The sequence below is a fragment of the Ochlerotatus camptorhynchus genome, unplaced genomic scaffold, assembly GCF_037179485.1.
Source record: "Ochlerotatus camptorhynchus isolate MF236.1 unplaced genomic scaffold, CSIRO-AGI_Acam_v1.1 ptg000654l, whole genome shotgun sequence".
Taxonomy (NCBI): domain Eukaryota; kingdom Metazoa; phylum Arthropoda; class Insecta; order Diptera; family Culicidae; genus Ochlerotatus; species Ochlerotatus camptorhynchus.
In genome coordinates, this window is record NW_027041133.1 from 1 (window position 1) to 19,183 (window position 19,183).

Here is a 19,183-nt window from a genome sequence, read left to right on the forward strand (position 1 = left end):
ATGAGCTGTGGGCAGTACACAGATAAAAATTCTGAATTTTAATTGTGATGTAAACATTTATTCACGTAAACTTAAATTTAATTTCACACAACCGAGCAACTTGTAAACAATGTTGTTTACAATGATGGGCTTTTGTATACAATATTTGTTACATTGCATGAATTGTGCTAGAACTTTACATGATATATAATGTAAACTTATATGATATATGACGCTCCATTTGTGTGCATCATATTGAACAGAAATTTACACTACTTTTCGAACTGTGGGGGGTTGTTATGTCGACACACCCTAGCATACATATCGCTTGAAAACCCGACTTTGGTCTGAGGATTGTCGTACACCAATCGACTTTGCTCGACAATATCAGAAATTGTATGTGTGAGTGCTCCCCAGCACTCTTTTGAGCTGTATTGAGATCCCCAACAACTGTGCCAAATTTAAATGTGTTTGGTTACGATCTGGATTTGCGGGAGAATTTCGTATACACTTAGAAATAACTACTTTTACACGACACGTAATCCATATTGGACGTAAATCATGGAACGTAAACAAACATTTCATGTAAAATTAAGTGTTCTTAAACCCAAACAAGCACCTCAACGAAGTGAACGTTTGATTGAATTGATTTTCTCGTTTCTTTCAACTGATTCTTATTTTAAAAAGGGCCGCTTACATCTGTCGGTCTCAGGGAACCGAAATTTACATGAATTTTTCGTAGTGTGTAGTTTAAATTTTAAAATATATTAAGGTATTAGTACACGAGACAAATATTTGTCTAAATTTGACAGATACATTAAGTGTATCTGTCAAATTAAGACAAATATTTGTCTCGTGTACTAATACCACTAATACCTTTAAAAACGGAGCAAAACTATACATTAGCAAAGATTCATAAATTGCTAAATTTTGACCAACCCTAAGATTTAGATTGGGAAAACTATGCAGACCAGCTTTGTCCAAGCCCACAAATTCGATTTCTGTGCAAAAAGTTATATTTTTTATACTTTAGGCCTAGTGCTCTGCTCGATCGAATGCCATTTGATCGAATGCCATTTAGCCGAATGGATTATTTGGCCGAATGCCCTTTGACCGAATACCAATTAGTTGCTAATTGATAAACGAAATTGAAATTGGCCCTGGCCTGTACTTTGCTCCGTCTCTCTTGCTGGCAGTGTGTGGAACTCTTAACCACTATAACCTCCTTACTCGCCTCTAGCCTTGCGTAGTATGTTCGGACAGCATCAGCTGTGCTCATGTACTTCTCATTCTTTCAGCGCTAGCTAGTGTTGCTAGATCACTGCTCTTCGCTCCATTTACCCTGCAGTTCCGATATAATCTGCGTGACTGCTCTGTTAATGACATTCCAAGTGCCCTTCTCTTGACACATTTCATCGATGACATTCTCCACGTTAAGGACGGGCCCATCACACTGCGTGTTCGAACCGATGCAGGTATTTCCTGAAGCAGCCGTTGCCAGACAAGAACTGCGTTAGGTGCAAGTTGACTTCACCGTATTTTCTGATCACCCAGGTCAAAAGAATCGGTATTAGTCTATGTATCCATCTACCGCTCTCCGCCGTGTTCCACTCCTGTTGCCAGTTAGCCAAAGACTCCGCTCTCACCACTTTCCTTACTCGTCCGGCTTCTCTCCGCCTGTATCACTCACTGTCCTCCGCCAGGGTGGTGCCGTAGGAATCATTCGGGTGATACCGCATACTGCTTCCGACGAGATGGTTCTGTACGCAATCACGACTCGTATGGCCATGAGTCGGAACGTACTGCTCAGATTTCTTTAGTCCTGCTTGGTTTCCAGCGCTGCAACCCAGACTGGACCTATATAACTCGACGACGACACACTGGCCAGAACACGCCTATTGCTACTGCTGGGGCTTGCGTCTCGCCTGTTACCTTAAAAACGATGTCGTCCGCAAAGTGAAGCAGCCGTGGCCAGACAAGAACTGCGTTAGGTGCAAGTTGACTTCACCGTATTTTCTGATCACCCAGGTCAAAAGAATCGGTAATAGTCTATGTATCCATCTACCGCTCTCCGCCGTGTTCCACTCCTGTTGCCAGTTAGCCAAAGACTCCGCTCTCACCACTTTCCTTACTCGTCCGACTTCTCTCCGCCTGTATCACTCACTGTCCTCCGCCAGGGTGGTGCCGTAGGGATCATTCGGGTGATACCGCATACTGCTTCCGACGAGATGGTTCTGTACGCAATCACGACTCGTATGGCCATGAGTTGGAACGTACTGCTCAGATTTCTTTAGTTCTGCTTGGTTTCCAGCGCTGCAACCCAGACTGGACCTATATAACTCGACGACGACACACTGGCCAGAACACGCCTATTGCTACTGCTGGGGCTTGCGTCTCGCCTGTTACCGTCAAAACGATGTCGTCCGCAAAGTCAACGATCTCAACTCCTTTGGGCAGCTTCAGCGTTAGTACGCCGTTGTACATCCTGTTCCAAAGCGTTGGACCTAGAATGGAGCCTTGTGGAACACCCGCTGTGATCTAATCGATCTCTGTACCATGTATGTATCGTAGACCTGAACCCGGTTCTGGAAGTAACTAGTCATGATCGTGCTCAGGTAGTCAGGGACCCTCATTCTATGCAGCGCTTCGGCGATGGCCTTCCAGCTTTACACCTATCGTTATCACGGTGCAATATCGATCTCCTCTCCGCTTCTGTTTGGACGCCTTCTCAGCTCTCTCGACCACTGTCCGAATTGCATCCACCGTTGATCTCCCTTTCCGGAATCCAAACTGCCTCTCCGACAATCCGTGCTCACTCTTCGTGCATTTCGTCAGCCTGTTCAGGATGATCCTCTCCAAGAGTTTTCCGAGTGTATCCAGCAGGCATATAGGCCTATACGATGCTGGATCCCCCGGTGGTTTTCCTGGTTTCGGCAGCAACACTAGCTTCTGTATCTTTCACCTATGCAGCACCATCCCGAACATGTCCGGGACGCCTGGATCGCCGATTTCAACGCTACGTTGGAGATTCCATCCGGACCGGGATCTTTCTTCACCTTCAATACTTTCGCCACTGCTACGAGGTCTTCGTTGGTGACTTCGACATTATCTCCCTCTCCTTCTCCGTACGGTGCAGGTGGCCAGGTCGTTGGATCGTGCTTCGGGAAAAGTCCTTCCACGATGAATTTCAGATTCTCTGGACACATTTCAGCGGGCATCGTTGGACCTCTGATCTTCGCCATCACGACTCGGTATGCGTCGCCCCAGGGGTTGGCATCAGCGTTTTGACACAGCTCCTTAAAACAGTTTGACACTCGGTTTGACTTGCTGTGCTTTATCGCTCATTTAAGTGCCGTCTTGGCCGCTCGAAACACTCCTCTTCGATCCTTGCTGTATGCTTCTGTTCTTGCTCTCTGAACACGTCTTCTGGCTCTGAGACAACTAGCGCGGAGGGTGCTAAGTGCCTCGTTCCACCAGTAAACTGGACGTCGTCTGTTGTTTGGCTCCAGTTTCCTCGGCATGGTCGTGTCACATGCTCTCACTAACGTTTCTGTCAGTTCGTCCACGTTCAGAACCATGGAGCTCCTTTCCACACGGAGTGCCTTAATGAAAAGATCCTTGTCGAAAGCCTTCGTCTTCCACTTCTGGTCACAAGTTCTCGTCCTCCGTACTGCCACAGTATTCCGTTGGCCGATGCCATATCGGATCGCCTGATTGTCGCTTTGGGTATATGCTTCGCACACTCTCCAATCCATGTTAGCCACCAGCGATGGACTGCAGAAAGTAACGTCGATAATGGATTCCCAGCCATCTCTGCGAAAAGTGCTGCTGGTGCCTTCGTTGGCCAGCATAACTTCCAGTTTTACTAAAGCTTCCAGCAGACTGTGTCCTCTTGCATTGAAGTCTCTTCCGATGACTACTGGCCTTCGGCCGATCAGCTCTTCGGTAAGTCCATCCAGCATCTCATGGAACTTATGCATCGTCCATCTGGGGTGCGTAACAACTACATATGTAGATTCCGTTGATTTTGGCTATCACGAAACCTTCGTATGAGCTCGCAACCACTTCTTGAATGGGGTATCTGCCCATAACTTGTATAGCAGCCATCCCAGCTCTATCCGCCACCCAGTTACCGTGATCGGGAGGGACTCGATACGGTTCCACAATGATTGCAACGTCGCACTTTGTTTCTGTTGTCGACTGCCACAACAGTTTCTGAGCAGTGTCGCAATGATTGAGGTTTATTTGGGTTACCTTCATTACTGTTGGCCTGTCATCGCCTTTTTGTATGCTAGGCATTTGAAGCCTCCCGTCGTATGATCGTTTCCGTCCTCTTTTTGCAGAACATACACCTCGGTTGCTTCGTGCAGCCTCTTGCAATATGACCTTTCTCTCCGCATTTCCTGCATAGATCAGATCCGATCAGATGTGTGTTTGTTTGTGTGTTTGTGTGTGGATAATTCAGCTTTTTTTTTAATATTTTAGGAAAGTTTACACAATTTTCAATAATGTACTCTTTAACCAAACTATTATAGGTATTACAATTTTTTAGATATTTTTGTTATACTATATGCATATGAGGGTCTGGTGAATTTATTGGCAGAGGGAGGCAAAAGTACCCCTCTTAAGTCGGTACCAATGCGCGTACTCCAGGTTGGGAACTGCTGTATAAGATGCATCGTCTAGCTAACAACTTTGTAGGGTTAAGCATAACTAGTTAGAGGTTAATTAATTTATTCTGTTACAGTCTGTATCCACTAATCCTCCAAGCGGTATAACACCCAACATTGTAACGCCATCATCGTGCGCTACTGGACTAGAACGATGTTGCTATGCCGGTCCTTATCAGTGTGGGCTCCAGTATCCACCAGTTGCTTCTGCAAGAGCACCCTTAGCTGGTCAAGCTGCCTACGGTGAATATCCTTGGCAGGCGGTTCTGCTCGGCCCTGGTGATATCTACATTGGATCCGGTGCTCTAATTGACCCATTGAATGTGATTACGGCAGCTCACAGAATAGCCGACTACATGTGATTATTATGCAATTGATGGTATATATTTTTTATATTCTGAGTTTTCTTAAATTTTCAGAAGCGGCTCAAGGGTACTGAGGGTTCGTTTGGGAGAATGGGACGCTTCATCGGCATCAGAACCTATTCCCGCCCTGGAGTACACAGTTACCAAAATTTTCGTTAATCCAAACTATAATTCTGCGAACTTACAAAACGATATTGCAATGTTGAGACTGTCGTCGGCGGTTCCATTGGGAACTACTCCTACGATAACTACGGCATGCCTGCCGGCCACATCCTTTGTTGGATCAACATGTTGGGTATCGGGCTGGGGTAAAAATGATTTTATCAGTGGAGCATTTCAAGCTATTCAGAAGGAAGTTGATGTTGCTGTGAAATCATCCACCGATTGCCAAACCGCACTCAGAACGACACGTCTAGGACCGTCCTTCGTATTTGACTCAAACAGCTTTGTCTGTGCGGGTGGTGAAGCTGGAAAGGATGCCTGCACTGGAGATGGAGGATCGCCTCTGGTGTGTTCTTTGAATGGACGCTTTTTCATTGTAGGGTTAGTGGCATGGGGAATTGGATGTGGAACTTCGAATATTCCGGGAGTGTATGTAAATGTTGCATCTTATATACCGTGGATTACTAGAACTGTAAGCTTGACTTGAAAAATCGTTGGATTTTTTTTATTAACTATCGTAATTTGTAAGACCTATGCAAATAAACCATGTTTTCAAAATCATCTTCTATTAATTTTATTTTATTTTATTAAAACCTATAGTTTTTTTAAGCTTTGGTAAGTTTTGCCTTATTTAAGTTCTGATGTGCTGTACTTTCAGGAAAAGAAGTTCAGTACTTTCTGAAAGAGATCTATGTGAGCCTGGACAATAAATGTTGATCAAGTTTTTTATGGGATATTCTTAATTTTTTATTGGCATTGTTTATATATATTTGGGATAGGTTTTAATTGATTTTTCTGTTGCAATTTTTCTATTTCAAATAATATACCTGATTATAGTAAAAAATATGAAAAAATTCAACAACGATTTTGAAAATTATCATTTTTTTAATATTTTTTGAGAATAACAGACGCCCTTTCAAACGCCGTAAATAAACTTTTTGTTTGTTTGCCCCAACCAGAGACATTAACATTTGAAAAGGGCATATTTTTAGTAGAAAAACGTCAATAACTCTTGATCGGCGAAAGATATCGACAAGCTCAGTGCAACAAAAAATTGCGCCTTCTAAAGATCTAAAAGTTATTCCAGGACACCTTTGCTGAGAAATTTGAAATAGGAAAACTAGAGCAAAACAACTGCTTTTGACGTAGACTACGTCTTACGGGACGGTACTGGGGGTAAATCGAAAATCTAAAATTGCGACCGTCACGAACAGGTGTAACTTTGTCATTTATATATGAAATTCAAATCCAAATACACTAATTGATGGGAAATAAATCTCGTAAGCTGTTACAATAAACGCTTTTTCAAACTGTTTTAAAAATGTACAAATAAAAAGTGATAATTTTATCATTGTTTTCATGAAATAAACGTTCTCCCCAAACCCAGTCGAGTACCATTGGGTTGCACATCGTGCTGCTTGAATCTGAAAAGTTATAAAACAGCGCTGCTAATGTGCCTCAACTCGTTTTCGCTTTGGACGACGGGTAAACAGGTAACAGCAGCAGCAGCAGTAGGAAGGCGGTTCCTGTCAAGCGCGCAGCGTTCGAGTTTTGCACCTCGAACTTTGCGCGTCATTCCTGTCGAGATCCCTATATCATGTAGGTAGGGGAAAATTTCCTCTATCTGATGGTGGTGTTAGCATGCGTGGGTGAGCTACCAGTTACGCCAAATCGACGATCAAATGCGTTGTTTACAAAAGCTGATACGTCCCTTCGAAAAAGTAATCGAGAAATACTTCTTGGGCTGTGTACCAATTGCCGAGTTCAATTTAACTCGTGGTTAAACGTGACATTTTGAAAGTTATGTTCAATGTTCTAAAATGCCGGTAATTAATCAGTTTTCAAGCAGAACTCAGCCACGGTTACCAAAATTTAACTTCTAGTCGGTCCGAAATAACCACGCTCGTATAGCGGGGTTATTCGATAACTCATCTGTCACTTTTAACCACGAGTTAAATTTAACTCGCCCATTATGACACAGCCTTGGAAGTAAAATTAGGGCCATCCATAAATTACGTATATTTTTGACCAGTTAACTCCCCTTCCCCCTCGGAGCGTGTTTTGCAATACATCTAAAACATGGCTGGTCCCCACTTCTGAAACCCCTCTCCTCCCTCAACTACTACGTTATTTATGAAAGTTCCCTAATCATTGGGCAACACTAGAAATCAGCAGCACACCACACAAAACGGGTTGGACATTTATGTGAAATTTCGGTATTGATCGTCGATATTTCACGATCAGAACATTTTAGCTTGAAATCCCTCCATTTAATTTCTCCTCCTACTTGGAAAATTATGCTACAGAATAACATAATAACAACCCATACAACCCCAGTTTTTTTGCTGATGGAAACCAACATCTAAGCAACCTGTTAATTTTACCATTGAGTCAGAGACCGCTGGCGCTGCCATAGTGGGAGCGAAGAGGCGTGATTAGCGTTATATACAAAATAATTCCTCTTCGGTCTCAGTATGGCAGCGGCCTAAACAAAATACCTAAAATCCCATAGAACCAGAACGTCAAAATCGAACACATGTTATATTCAATCTGTGTAGCAGTGTTCCATTTGGTGAATTTTAACTTACACTTGATCAATAGGAAATTTTCAAATAAACCTGCTATTGTACCAGACTTATTTCTGGCAAACCAAGAATAAATTTTGACAAACACCAATTCGAAAATCACAACATAAACAAACAACGGAGAGATTTTCGAACATTGTAATTTATTTTCGAAATGTCAAATTTTAGTAAAATAAATTATAATGTTCGAAAATCCCTCTGTTGATGTCCAATTTTTGAGAAATTGTTTATCAAAATTGATTCCTGGTATGTCTGAAATAAGTCTGGTAGAATAGCAGGATTATTTGAAAATTTTCCAACTGACAAATATAAGTTCACCAAATGAACCGCAGCCTAAATGTAGGGGGTTGACAGCTATAGAACAGAAGTGGAACTTCGGATCAGAAAGTGGCTCCATTTGTCATTTGTGAACACTAGCGCACCTAGCGGTAGAAGGCATCTTCTGCCTGCAGTTAAGATAGGCAGCATGTGAGTGTACATAGAAAGCCCGTGTACAACACATCGCTTGTGTGTGTGTGTGTGTGTCATCCTCTATCCCTCACCCAGCCGGGGGCGTTGGACAAGTAGAACTGCGAATAATTTGATCAAATCTCATGCTCCGTAATGGTGCCCTTTATATTGTGAAGACTAGTACTTCAAAAAGGGTAACTTTTGAGGCAAGACAGGGTGTCCTCAACAAGTTAAGGGAACAGGATGCACTAGATGTCCACAACAGGTACAGCAAAACATCACATAGACGCCCTTATTCACACTAACTACTCAGGGGGTAGAAGATCAAGAGGATCCACCGCCGCCAACTAAAGCTTGAACCGGGTACCTGGGACTCCCACGATATACCCGCGGCAATGGTCAGCAGACGATGCCCTGTGCGTATTTAGTATGTAATATGTTTTATTTGGATACGCAAAATGTTTGAAGCCATGCGTCATCTAAACCATAATTTGCATCACCACAAATACACTTGTCAACAATCTTCAACTGGAACGTACTCACCAAATCACTTCACCCGGGAGCGCATTCCCGATGCTTCCACGCATATTTTTCTCTCCATAATGTCACTTTTCCACAATGAGTGCTACAACACATCGCTTGTTGAGCAGAAAAACGAACCACTTTTTGATTCACAGATTTGTTTGCACTTCCCCTTCTGTTCTGTGGCTATAGTATACTCCTAGTCCCACCATCGAATGGCATTTGCTAGATAAGATGAAGTTGCGACATAATTAAACAAATAAGCTCTGCAAACAACGCTATTTGAAAACAATTTTATGAATATGTTACTGGAAAAAATGCAAGGATTAAAAAAGGAGGACATATTCGGGCAAAACGAGGATGTAGAAAAATTATTCAAAAAGGAGGACATGTCTTCCTTTAGGATACCATATGGTAACCCTAGGCCGGGACCAACGGCTTTGTTCCCTTCCGAAGGAAGACGTGACCAGAGATTTTTATGCCACCGGCCTCGGCTGAGATTAAGCCCAGACCCATTGGGGTATGGAAGCAGTCACGCTTACCACTACAGCACCGGCGCCGGCTAGAACTTCGAATAATTTGATCAAATATCATGCTCCGTTATGGTGCCCTTTATGTTGTGAAGACTAGTACTTCAAAAAGGATAACTTTTGAGGCAAGATAGGGTGTCCTCAACAATTTAAGGGAACATGATGCACTACCCGAGCAAAGTCGGTTAACAAAATGAAAGCAAATCGATATTAAAGTGTGCAGTTGCTATCATAATGAAAACTTATTTTGATTTCAAATGTTGCGACATAAGTGCACATATTGTGCTTTCATTATGCAGTCAAAACTTTTTAAATGAAAGCAACTTAACTTGAAATTCTGCTGTTTACGTCTTGATTAAAATTTAATTGAAATTCATCTGTCGTTGAACTAATGATTATTATTTATTTGATTTGTTTAACACATTTTAGGTCATTCGTGACTTACCGGGGTGAGATTGGAGCCCAAGTCTTTCAGCTTGAGAAACATGAATGGTAACCATTTACTCCAGGTCCGTACTCAGTCGAACATTATGAATGCAAAATCAGTAAACAAATTGATTTCATTGAAAGCAGGATTAGTCTTCCGTTTGCTTCAACAGTGTAAAATTTTGCTCTCATTTTTGCTGTGTTAACCGTTAAGTCAACCAAAATGAGATCAACTGGAGTATTCAAAATAAGTTACATCATAACAGCAAATTTTGATTTCAATTTGATCTTCAGCTTTGCTCGGGTAGATATCCACAACCGGTACAGCAAACCATCACATATTTTATTTAAACATCATTCACACTTACTACTCAGGGGGTAGAAGGTCAACAAGAGCCTCTGCTGCCAACTTAAGCTTGAACCGGATATCTGGAACTCCCACGATATACCCGCGGCAATAGTCAGCAGACGATGCATTTAGTATGTAATATGTTTTATTAGGATATATGATTGAAGCCATGCGTTATCAAACCCATAATTTGTATCACCACAAATACACTTTTCAACAATCTTCAACTGGAACATACTCACCAGATCATTACACCCGGGAGCGCATTCCCGATGCTTCCACGTATATTTTTCTCTAGTAATTTTTAAACAAGATTAGCATCGTCAGTAAATCTATTTTTATAAATATATTATATTATATACTATCATGGTCAATTTAAAGCATCTTGTTTCAAATAGCAGTTTTGTAGGTGTAAAGATTAGAACATTTTGCTATAAAGAATAATTAATTCAATTCTATTGATGCAAAACTAGTATTAGTACTGCTGTTATTCAACATAGATCAAACCAATTTTTCATAATTTAGAAAATTTAAAATAGTAGTAGCTTCAACCACAGACAAAAAAACATAACATATTGAATATGTCTCATTTCTCAATGTAAAACATCGTCGCTAAAACATTACCGCCATCTGTTAAGTACACTGTGGTGGGTAGTACGCTGAACAGATGGCGGTAGTGGGTAAACGTCAAAAGCAAGAGAATTGACTATGCGTGCTACAGGTGGCGGTACTACCAACTACGATATTTTTAAATTTATCGTTAAATGCTTGTTCAATGAACAACTTGCGAGTGTTATGTCTGTTTGTCTGTACTTCAACTATGCTTATATCTACACACTTAGAAATTATTATTTTTACACGAGACGTAATTCAACTTTGACGTAAATCATGGAACGTAAACAAACATGGCATGTATAAATCAGTGTCCTGAAACTGAAACACATGCAACTCGAGGAAAAGTGCGTTTGATTGAATTGATTTTCCCGTCCTTTTCAACTGATTTTTATGTCAAAAGGGCCGCTTGCATGTGTCGGTCTCAGGGCACTGAATTTTACATGTCTTTTTCGTAGTGTGTAAGTTAATGTACCAGAACCTGAACGGACACTTGTGCCTACCCAGGGATGCGACCACCCATGTGAGTGTAGAGTATCGCACAAGCTGACAAGTGCAACAGGAAGGATGCAGCTACCTGGGGGTTGGTCCCTAGATACGTCAACTTAGCGGAAGGCACGGGATATGCACTGAACAATTACAATTAAAATTTGTAGCAAATAAAATGCAAAAAAAAGTCTCGAAAGGAAAAATAAAAGTGTTAGTTATGCGAATCTAAGTGTTTGTGGAGTTTTTTTTAAGTTAGTTTAATAAATATAAACATATCAGTATCAGGATATTCGTAAATTTTATTATAATAACGCTAACCACTATCAATTGGCATCTGTTTTCATATCACGTGATAAAACTACGGACTTTGATCATGAAAAATGTGAAAACAACATCAAGTCAGTTTTTCCCATAAAGCAAAGTAATCGCACATCAGTCCCATCCTGAAATTCAATCGTCCAGGAGTCAAGTTACAGTTCTGTTTTTTGAATCGCCATATTTTTCGCTGATATAACAAACCTTGCAGGCTTCATTGCAACTGATTTTAACTTGAAAAAATATCAAGTAAATTACTATGATTTTTCAAATATTTAAATGGGAATTGCACTTCGTAACTTCAACTGCCATTTTATTAATTCCTACTTTTTCCAATGGCACTGATATGAGATTATAGGCAGTTACATATAGACGGGAGTCGGAAATAAATGTTTTAGGGGGTTTAAAGTCATCAGATTATCTAAAACAAGCCTCTTTGTTCTATTATTGTTTTATTTCCGTAAAAATATTTACAAAACAATTTTTCATAACTTGCTCTGCATTTTTAAAGACAATCCGTAACGGATTCTACGTCTTTTGGAAGCTAATTCTAGTACAAACATGACTAAAGTTTGGGAGCGTCGTTCTTTTCGAAATCAACTAGGTAAATGTTGTATTTTTTCTTCAGAATCGAATGAATCTCGTCCTTGCAAAGGAATTTCAAGCCATTTTGTTTGTATTTCAAATAGGTACGAACAAAGTTGCGGTTGGTTTCATGCACTTTTGGATGCTGTAAATAGTCATCAGTATCCATCCATTCACATTTGGATATTTCCCGGTCACACTTTACTATATCACTACTTTCTGGTAACAGGGCCATAACTATGTACAAATCGGAACATCCAAAGCCAGTACCGTGGGCATGTCGCAACGAAACGACGGATTCAAATTTGGTTTTGATATTGGTTTCCTCCTGAACTTCCCGAATGGCTGCTTCTACAAAGTTCTCTCCTAAGAGTGCAACAAAATCATATTAATCAGAAATTTTAAAATTAGAAAACAAAATGTGTCACCTGGTTCTACGTAACCTCCCGGAAGTTTCCACGAGCCCTTGATCAATGCGTTTTTCTCGCTGACCACAAGTATTTGGTTCTTATCATTAACGACTAGAGCTCCAACGCCTACCATTGTGTGTGCGAATGGTGGTATGTTGGGACTTTCATGGGACGGCAACCAGCGGTACATCATGACAAACTCATCTTTGGCGTGGTGGAATTTGAATTGGCTCTAAAAGAACTATACGTGTAGTGCAAAATATTCATCTAATCACAAAAAAAAGATACCTACATTGACCAACGTCGGAACCCAATGGCTGGAATCTAGGTACACTTTGAACCATATGCCTCGTTTTTTACTTTCTGTCCAATGGGAAAGAGAATCTGTGAATTATATAAATAAGTTTTGAAGTAGGTTAGTTTGCTAGACTGTATTTATGGAAAACATGTTAGGTAAAATGGTTAAGTTTAGAGCTCAGCTTGTTTTGATTATAATAGAAATCGTAAAAAAAAAAATTTTCTTATTAATTATCCATAGGAAAACACATGTTACAGAGTGGTTCAGGGAACTTTTAAATATGTGACTAATTTTATTCACATATACATTACATTACAGTTTTGTTCTAGGGTAAGTGTGGCACTGCTGGTCCTTTAATTGGCTCATCTAAAAAAAATCATATTTTTTCTATTGCACAGATAAAAATATTTTGTAAATTTAAAGTAGGTTTTAGAATATAAAAATAACACGCTTAACTATATGAAATTCAATAAACTAAAGCTGAAATTCAATAAATTAAAGCTGAAATTTACACGGTTATGTAAATTTAAAATTACATCAATTTCAATTGAACTTTTGTCATCCATGTAAAAACACACATGCATGTAAAATTTAATGCAAGTGAGTGTATTTTAAAATACTTACATGTAACATTCATGTTTTTTGCTATATGTTTCAACTAAGGGCAGGAACATCAATGTGCGAAATGTAAATTTACAAAGTTTTTGCTGTGTGGAATTAAAAAAAGATATCGATACTAACATATATTTTGCGATATACATACGCAAGTAAAACCATCAACATTTATATAACATTTGATTTAGGCCCTAGGGCCAAAAACTGGAGTATCATAACTCAAGAACAACATGTGAAAAGGGCATACAAGCTTTTTGTGAACAAACCTTCTTATGCCCTTTTCTCGCCACCCATATGGCACCAACGCAAACCATCAACATTAGTGGGTAGGGGAAGCTTTTCCCTACCCGATAATGTTGTTGGTTTGCATAAGCGACCCTCGGTTGGCGAGAAAAGGACCCTACACAGGTTTGTTTACAAAAAGCTGGTATGCCCTTTTCACATGTGGCTCTTGAACTGGCCTACTTACTCTACTTGAACTTGACACATTTGTGCTAAAATACGGCAACTTTTAATCTGGTGATTTTGAGACCATCGAGATATAGATCAACATTAGCCTTCTAGACTGTTTGAAAGGACCAAGATAACCATCGACATATAGAAAAAAAGTGGTCATCGAGATATAGAACATTCATAAATGGTGAGTAGACTGTAGTACGAAAACGTCACTTGTAATCAAAATGACGTCAGGGAATCAAGAAAATCCTATCTTCCCATGAAAAAATCATGATCAGTGGATCAGTGTACATCTGAAATCATGGTGTTGCAAAAACGATAATCCACTGATATGATAACAATCACTGTTTAATGTATCTCGAAATGTTGGAACTTGCTGTCTTCGACAAAGTTGCTCTGGAGGTCAAAACCCTGCAATATGGATATTTTTGGAACCGGGATGACATGTAGATGTCAAAAATAGATATCCACCGCCTTTTTGAAATCCAAGATGGCGGCCGTTGGCTTCAGAAAAACTGTCAAATGATTTTCATACGATTACACATAAACAGAATCCACTCAGAAGCAGGACTGGCAAATGTCATTTTCAATGAAAGATCTCACGCAATATTTACAGAGTTACTTCTGTCACTATCATCGGATGAGAAAACGATGACAGAGATTTTTTTCAAAATCTCATCGTTTTTTTTTTGTCATGACAGAACGTGACAGTGTTGTGATCATCGTGATTACTAGCTCATTTATTGCTATTAAAGTTACTTGTGCCGAGAAAATCTTAAAAATATATTCACCCTACCGATTACATACGGTTGCTTGCTTAAATTCATCTAAATCAGTTAGCAATGTGGATGTCATAACCGCAAAACAATTATTCTCGTGAGTGCTTGATCATTGAAAGCTCATGATAGGTAGTTTCGTCTCGTGATAGTGAGAGGACCTGTTTTCTCATTGTCACATGACGGCCGTGATACTTACCAGCTCTGTTCAGAACTACACAAGAAATTTAGGTGACAAATGAATAGTATGTGTGGTCACACATGGCTTTAATGTGGATACATTTTAAGTATGCGTCCGAGATATCATTTAAAAAAGCTCATTGATTGTAAAAAAAAACCTGTAAAATATCCTACAATATGGCTATTTTGGAACCGGGATAACGTGATGATTACAAAAATCGATGCCCGCCACTATTTTGGAATCCGAGATGGCGGCCATTGGTTTTAGAAAAAAAAGTCAAATAAACTAGTCAAAATTGCGGTGATTTTCGATATTTACACGTCTTTTCGGTTCCAAAAATTCCTACATTGTAGGATATTTGACAGTTTTTATGAAATCAATGACTACCATCTTGGATTCTAGAGTGGCAGCGGACATCGATTTCCGACATCTAAATGTCATACCCGTTCCAAAAATACCCATATTGTAGAGTACAGTTTTATCTAAAACCAATGGCTGCCATCTTGGAGTCCAAAATGGCGGCAGTCATCAATTCTCTATATCTGCATGTCATCCCTGTTCCAAAAATACCCATATTGCAGGGACAGCTTTTTTGAAATCGTAATGGAGGTAACTTAAATAGAACTCAGTCATTGCGAAATAGCACAGCAACTGTTGCAGTAGTTGACAACGGAAACATAGTGCGACGTTTCAATCATTGCGGAACTGTATCGAATTCTTCTCAAAAAATACGATCGAACACTTGATTTTTGAAATTCACAAACACATTTATTTTAAGTGTATTTTACATTGGTTCAATGTGTTATACACGTTGATTTCTAGTGTTTCAATCTGGCTTGCTTCCACTCACTTGCTATAAAAAAAAAATTACTTTCGGAATTTTTGAATCATTAGAACGCTCACGAATCACAAAACCGCTGATTGTGACACTCTGAAAACGTAATTGACAGGTTTCATGTGTCAAACACATAATTTGCAACCTCTTCTTTTAACTTACATCTAAAAATATCATAATAACATCTAACGATTTTATAATTCCGAAAGTCATTTTTTTATAGCAAGTGAGTGGAAGCAACCCTGATTTCAATCTTAGCAATTACCTGTTTCCTCCATAGGAATTAAATTGGAGTAAAAGCATGTTTACCCATTTTGGGTACCTTCTCTTTTGGCTGGACTGAGTGATGTTCGACTCAAAAATGAGTAGCCTTAAGCGTGTGCCTCTGATGGCAGCTTTGCTTATATATTTGTCGATTCATTTCTAGAGTAGGTAAGTTAAACTTAAAGTGATGTGCTATTGATATCACCATGTGATGTGATCCAAGTGTGTCACTATTCGAGTCAATAGTGTTCAGACATGGTCCATAGCATAAGATTCATATATAAGGGATGTGTTTCACAATAAGTGCAAAATGAAGTGTGAGACACATGATGATGATGCGTGGATTTTTTTTTGAATGTAGATGGTCAATGAAGTAGTTCCACCAGATGCTGGATGAACTTACAGAAGACGGAGATCATCATCGAAGTCATCGAAGGAGATCTCAATGCTTGGGCAGTGGATTGGGGGAGCAGATGTATCAACGCAAAAGGGTATAGTCTACTGGAAGCTCTGGAAAAGCTGGAAGTTAGGCATTCCAACGAAGGTACCATCAGCACTTTTCGCTGAGATGGCCGGGAATCCATTATCGTCATCATTTTCTGCAGTCCGTCACTGGTTGCAAACATGAACTTTAGCCAACGGAATCGTGTGGCAGTACGGAGGTCAAGAATTGGCTAGTGAAAGTGGAAGACGAAGGCTTTAGACAAGGGTATCTTTGTTGAAATACTCCGTTTAGACAACGGCTCCTCAGATCTGAACACGGACGAGTTGATAGAACCGTTAGTGAGGGCATGCGACACAATCATGCCGAGGAAACTGGATCCAAAAAACAGACGGCGCCCAGCTTACCGGGGAACGAAGAACTCAGCGTCTTCCGTGCTAGTTGACTTAAGGCCGGCGCACAATGGATACGTTTTCAGATTTTTTACAGTTAGCCCAGCTGTCAAAAAACCCGAAAACGTATGCATTGTGCGCCGGCCTTTAGAGCAATAAGACGCGTTCAGAGAGCAAGAAAGGAAGCAGACAGAGAGGAGCGAAGGTAGTGCTTTTAGCGGCCAGGGCCGCACTAACATGGGAGATAGAGCTGAACAAATCAAACTTTTTTCAGGAGCTGTGCCGAGATGCTGATGCCAACCCCTGGGGCAATGCATACCGAAGATCATAGCTGAAATTTGCCCAGACAAGCTGAAGGTCATCATTGAGGGACTCTTCCTGGAGCACAACCCAACGACCTGGCTACCTACATCGTACGACGCGGGAAATGGAGAAAATGCCGAAAGTGTGCAAGTTTGTGGAACAGCAAAACATATCCCTAGACTCAGCAACCAAACATCATTTTTGCTGAGATCTCGGCAAAATAAGATTTCCGGGAGCTCGGTTTTGCAAATATCGGCAAACAAAATTAAATGTTTAACATGTTATACGCTTATCTTGATAACATTTTTCTTGTCGATAATTATTATAAAATGTTATAACTCTTTAGTCTGATAGCATGTTCAGACTACAGAGTTATAACATGTTATAATAATTATCAACAAGAAAATTGCCATCAGTGTGGCCTGCGCTTGAACGAGGCATTAGATCGAAAATAGTGTTTTGTTTTCAAGTGATATAACCATTCGGTACACCTGGTTATCTGAGAAAGGCTAAACATGGATCGGAGTCTCACTAAGCGATCACCATGTGTTTTTATGTTACTTCATACGCGAAGTTTGCAAATTTCAGAGTTGGTTGTAAATGCTATCTAACATGAAGCTTTAGCGTGATAATTTATTAGCTAGCGAATGGTCTTTAGAGTTCGGCAGAATGTAAATTGAATAACGGAGCTATCTACCTACCTTCTCCTAAAGACCATTATCTAGCTAATAAATTATCACACTAAAGCTTCATGTTAGATAGGATTTCCAATTAACTTTGAATTCATTATTAATGTGTTTAATATGTTTAGCTCTAGCATTAGTCTTGTCTTTCATTAAGCACTCATTAAAAAGATTACACTTGAACTATTGCTGTGCCCAATGATAAGAATCGAAAAATTGTGAGTGTTTGGCAAATTGCGTCAAAGAAATACAAATTGTTCACATATATAGCAGCTTTTGTTCCCTTTAAAATAAATTCTACTTACTTTGTAAGACAGATGCAAACTTTTCCGGTTGACAGGTCTCAAGATTTGAGTCGACGGTAATTCCATTGAATCGATCAGATACACCTCTGAATATACCTTCTGGTGCATCTTCGACAGCGACATACCTGAAAATAATATTCCGTAATCATTCTGCCTTTTGCGATTCGAAATAATATACTTATTAAACCAGTTGTCGGAGGAATTCAAAATAGTATCAGCTTTCTCACTCATTTTTCTGGTGTAAAACTGAATTATCGGCACAGTGTTGCGCTTATACCGAGACAATAAGTGAGTTCGTACGAGCACACTTGTCATTTAACTTTCGTACAAACAAAAAGAACTAAAATGATAAGCACTGTCTCCGTATCACGCTACCTCATTAATATTTTCCTATTGCAGATACGAGCGAGTCCACTGGGGTATATTATAGTCCAAGGTCAGCAGATGTTACAGTAGCTGATGTAGTGCGATTCCATTGTCTATTTTACTGATCAAATGCGAATCGATTTGCACTTGTTAAGCCTCGACTTCTTGCACAAAGAGTCAACCGGATCACATTGGCTTGGAGAACAATCGGAATGGATTTGTGAATAGCCCAATTCAGAGGAGATAACCGAGTATCTCCAAATGGTTTATATAAACCATATAAACAACTGCACCCACACCACAAATGAATGGGGACGAGCTTCCGATACCACAGAGCGAGTAATGCAAACAGAGATGACCGAATGAATGAGACTCATCCACCGACCGCGTCGCACAGGTACGTCAGCGGAATGCATGTGTTGGTGTATTCTATGGGTGGATAATTTTCCTGTGTGTAAGTTTTTAACTGGACTTTTGAATGCTTCTTTTTAATGATCTTACGTCTCTCGTTGAGATAGCTTATCTCCATTTTTTGCGATATGCTCACCCTTGTTAGATCTAACTATTGTACCGGCGAAGAATCGCAGTCCAGTATTTTCTCAAAGTGCTCCTGAGTAATCATTCAGCTTCAGTGATTTCGTGGATACTGCACGCACAGCAAAAACTTTGTAAACACATGTGGTACATTGATGTATTTTCTGGCCAGCAATAAAACATTAATTTTACATGAAATTTTTTAATAAAACATTAATTTGCAATGAGCGGCGTCGGAGGTGTAGTGGTAAGCGTGATTACCTCTCACCCCAAAAGGCCTGAGT

General features: G+C 40.0%; 2 protein-coding genes across 2 annotated transcripts; one reads left to right on the forward strand and one right to left on the reverse strand.

The window, feature by feature from the left end:
• The first annotated feature begins 4,652 nt into the window (after positions 1-4,652).
• On the forward strand, positions 4,653-5,666 carry LOC135714497 (phenoloxidase-activating factor 2). Its single transcript, XM_065237867.1, has 3 exons — positions 4,653-4,676; positions 4,727-5,007; positions 5,069-5,666. The coding sequence occupies exons 1-3, from the start codon at positions 4,653-4,655 to the stop codon at positions 5,661-5,663; spliced, it is 900 nt and encodes a 299-aa protein (XP_065093939.1). The 3' UTR covers positions 5,664-5,666.
• Positions 5,667-11,956: 6,290 nt separating this feature from the next.
• LOC135714496 (uncharacterized) lies at positions 11,957-18,723 on the reverse strand. The gene is made up of 5 exons (XM_065237866.1): positions 18,178-18,723; positions 18,000-18,124; positions 12,742-12,833; positions 12,468-12,681; positions 11,957-12,405 (listed from the first exon to the last, which is right to left on the reverse strand). The coding sequence occupies exons 1-5, from the start codon at positions 18,312-18,314 to the stop codon at positions 12,020-12,022; spliced, it is 954 nt and encodes a 317-aa protein (XP_065093938.1). The 5' UTR covers positions 18,315-18,723; the 3' UTR covers positions 11,957-12,019.
• Positions 18,724-19,183: the final 460 nt, after the last annotated feature.